Source organism: Acyrthosiphon pisum, chromosome A2 (assembly GCF_005508785.2).
Source record: "Acyrthosiphon pisum isolate AL4f chromosome A2, pea_aphid_22Mar2018_4r6ur, whole genome shotgun sequence".
In the NCBI taxonomy this organism is placed as follows: Eukaryota; Metazoa; Arthropoda; class Insecta; order Hemiptera; family Aphididae; genus Acyrthosiphon; species Acyrthosiphon pisum.
Window position 1 is genome coordinate 56,481,782 of NC_042495.1, and position 3,207 is coordinate 56,484,988.

The following is a 3,207-nucleotide window of genomic DNA, read 5'->3' on the forward strand; positions in this document are numbered from 1 at the left end:
AAAGTTTGATAATAAGGTCAATTCACTCTAATATCAAAACTAACAGCACACTATTGAAGCTGGTTAATGAAAATTTACTATGCTGTACGTGTGTTAGACGGAGACAACAAATGTATGGGTAGTGTCCTCTTAAATAATAATCTATGTCTATATCTGTATTTATACTTAAGTATTCATGTGGCCTTTTTATTTATTCTTAGTTAAGATACATTTTTGATGACATGAAAAATGAATCAACTGATTGCATTTGTGTACATTCATACAATGTAGGATTCGCCATTTTATTGATATGTTACTTGATTTTTTTAGTTTGACGAAGAAGAACAACAAGTAGAAAGTCAGTCATTTACAAAAGCTGGTCGAAAGCGACTTTTCTCAAAGGAATTACGTTGTATGATGTATGGTTTTGGTGATGATGAAAATCCATACACTGAAAGTGTTGACATTCTTGAGGATCTAGTAATTGAGTTTATCACAGAAATGGTATTATAATGAGCTATTATGAATTATGAATTATTATTAATAAATAATAACTATTAGCTATACTCTATTCAGAATAAGAACAGTAGTCGGCGTCAACCGGTTTTTGTCCGGGACGGTTGTCTAACGTTTCTCCCACCGAATAAGTGCGTAGCCAGTACTTTGGAGTAAAGCTACACCTCTACGTACAAGTTGTTTCCCAACTACTGTTCTTATTTTGAATATATGATAATATATAGTATATATTTTACTATTATAAATAATATTTTTACCTTATCTAACATTTATTTTAGACTCATAATGCTATGGAAATTGGGCGGTCTGGACGGGTTCAAGTAGAAGATATTGTATTTTTAGTGCGAAAAGATGCAAAAAAGTATGCTAGGGTCAAAGAATTGCTAATGATGAATGAAGAATTGAAAAAAGCACGGAAAGCATTCGATGAAGGAAAATTTGCTGGTAATAATGCAATTATTTCAATAAAAAATATTGGATTTTGTTATATTTTACTAAAACCACAAAAATTATTAATAACTCGATCCAGTACTAATAAAATATTTAATGTAGAAGTACTCCAAATAATAATTATTTTATTGTTACAGGTAATGAAGTCCCAAACAATGGAAATACTAGTATCACTAAATAATGGCCAACACTTTTATGTTCAATTTATATTTATTTGTATTACTCAACATGTACTTATACATTCATTAATACTGAACGCTTTACTTTTATAAATAACTTAAGAATTATAACTTTAAATTTTTTTTTTATGAAAATTATATATTTTTCTGTAAAAAAAATGTGTTATTTGAAATAATATACTTACTGTAAGTAAACAATAGCATTTTAATATAACATGTTTAATTTACAGCAGTTATTTACTTGTTAAAAATACATCAATTAAAGTAATAATCTGTATGAAAAATATATATTAGGTCAAAACTGAGCACATCAGAAATAATTTGGTTTTTAAATTGTTGCATATTATGAATATATTAATGTAGGTTACATTGCAAAAAACTAGTAATAATAAAAAATTTTCAATTCATTGACAATAATAGACACATTTGCACACACGAGTTGTAAAAAATATTTATTTTTTATAAGAAAATGTACAATAATTTTCTTTTCTGGGGTATCAACTGAAATGGTTCAAGAAATCTCTGCGTCAATTAGTTAGTAAGATGACTGTGAACCAAACACATATTGTTTATTTATTACCCAACGGTTAAATAAGAAGGTTTTTTTTGTATTAAAAATTATTATCAGTACATTAAATTATTTCTATAAATATAATAACAATACTACAATAACCTAAATTATAATATAAAAATGTAAATAAAAAAATATTCCTTTTGGTTTTAATCGACTACAGTAAGTTATTACTTTAATGTTTATTCTACAATTTACATAGAACAGAATAACGAATAACCGATTACCTTTAATATAATTGAGAAATGTAGTTGGGTATTTATGGTTGTATTATAATATATTTTATTTAACCTAAATATTAAGATTTACCTGATTATTATTTTTTAATTTTTGGAAAACTGGATTATTTTACACAAATCTTATATATCAAATGTATTATAATATTATCTAGTAGCATTATTTCTTAATATATTCCATGCCTGATTTCTTTTAGGTTTTTTAAGAGTGCGCCACACCCACAAGTGTTGTTACTGTCTTAAAAACTTACAACATAATAAATTTTATACACACGTATTCATAAAAATCCATATTACTCAAATATTTTTAAAATTAGAGTGAATTGAACCGGTCACAAAATGTAAAGGTAAGATTATCTGGGGCATCTCTCAGAGTCGTATTGTTATTTTAATTTTGAAGCAAGTTATGATAATTTTAAAATGTACTAACTAACGTGAATTTATGACCAATCAAGAATAATCGGTATGATCCAAGAAAAGATGTAAAACAAAGTTTTTGATGTCTGTTAAATTTATAAAATATTAAAATTTAATAAATTACTTGGTGCATGTTAAGTTTTAAATAACGCACCTAATTTACTACTCAATATTCAATACTGTTCATTGTTCATTTTGTAATTTGTACTGAAAATTGAAATATTGAATAGTAAATACTATTAAACTATTTAAGATATATCATATTATAGTATATTATCCATGCCTTAAATATACTTATACAGGCGCGTATCCAGAATTTTATTTCGGGAGGGGCTGATGAACATTTTTAACATAGTAATAAAGTAAAACAAAAAAATAATACTTAACGATTTAAAACACAATGTATACAAATACAATGTAGGTATTAGGTAGGTACTATATAACAAGTTTTAATCGTCTAGCTCGTCCACTATTGGCAAACTTGTCTAAAACCATATCGTCCGTTGTACAAATATTTCTATGAATATTTAGTAATGCTAAACCAACAAGACGATTCTCTGAAGTTGAGTTTCTCAAATATGTTTTTAATCTTGTTGAAAAACTGCGTTCAGCTGATGCAGTTGACACGGGAAGTATGGCAAGTATTTTCAGCAGTTGGTAGAGATTGGGATATAGAGTTTTATCACAAGAAATTAAAGCGTCTGTGGAGGTGGAAGGTCTTGTGATGGTTCTACTGAGGTCCATTTAGATATCCATAAATCATACTCAGCCTCAACTGTATCTTTAAAACCTGGCAAATCATCACATGTAAAAATCAACTGCTTCGCGAATAAATAAAAATGATTTATTAGTACAAAGA

The 3,207-nt window shown here is 26.9% G+C and overlaps 1 protein-coding gene across 1 annotated transcript in view; it reads left to right on the forward strand.

Moving 5' to 3' along the window:
* The window catches only part of Taf13 (transcription initiation factor TFIID subunit 13), a 5,451-nt gene extending 3,910 nt beyond the window's left edge, over positions 1–1,541 (forward strand). Inside the window, exons 2-4 of the mRNA NM_001162038.2 lie at positions 310–483; positions 774–939; positions 1,083–1,541. Coding sequence (NP_001155510.1) covers positions 310–483; positions 774–939; positions 1,083–1,126 — 384 coding nt within the window. The 3' untranslated portion in view covers positions 1,127–1,541. The remainder of the gene's footprint in view (positions 1–309; positions 484–773; positions 940–1,082) is intronic.
* Positions 1,542–3,207: the final 1,666 nt, after the last annotated feature.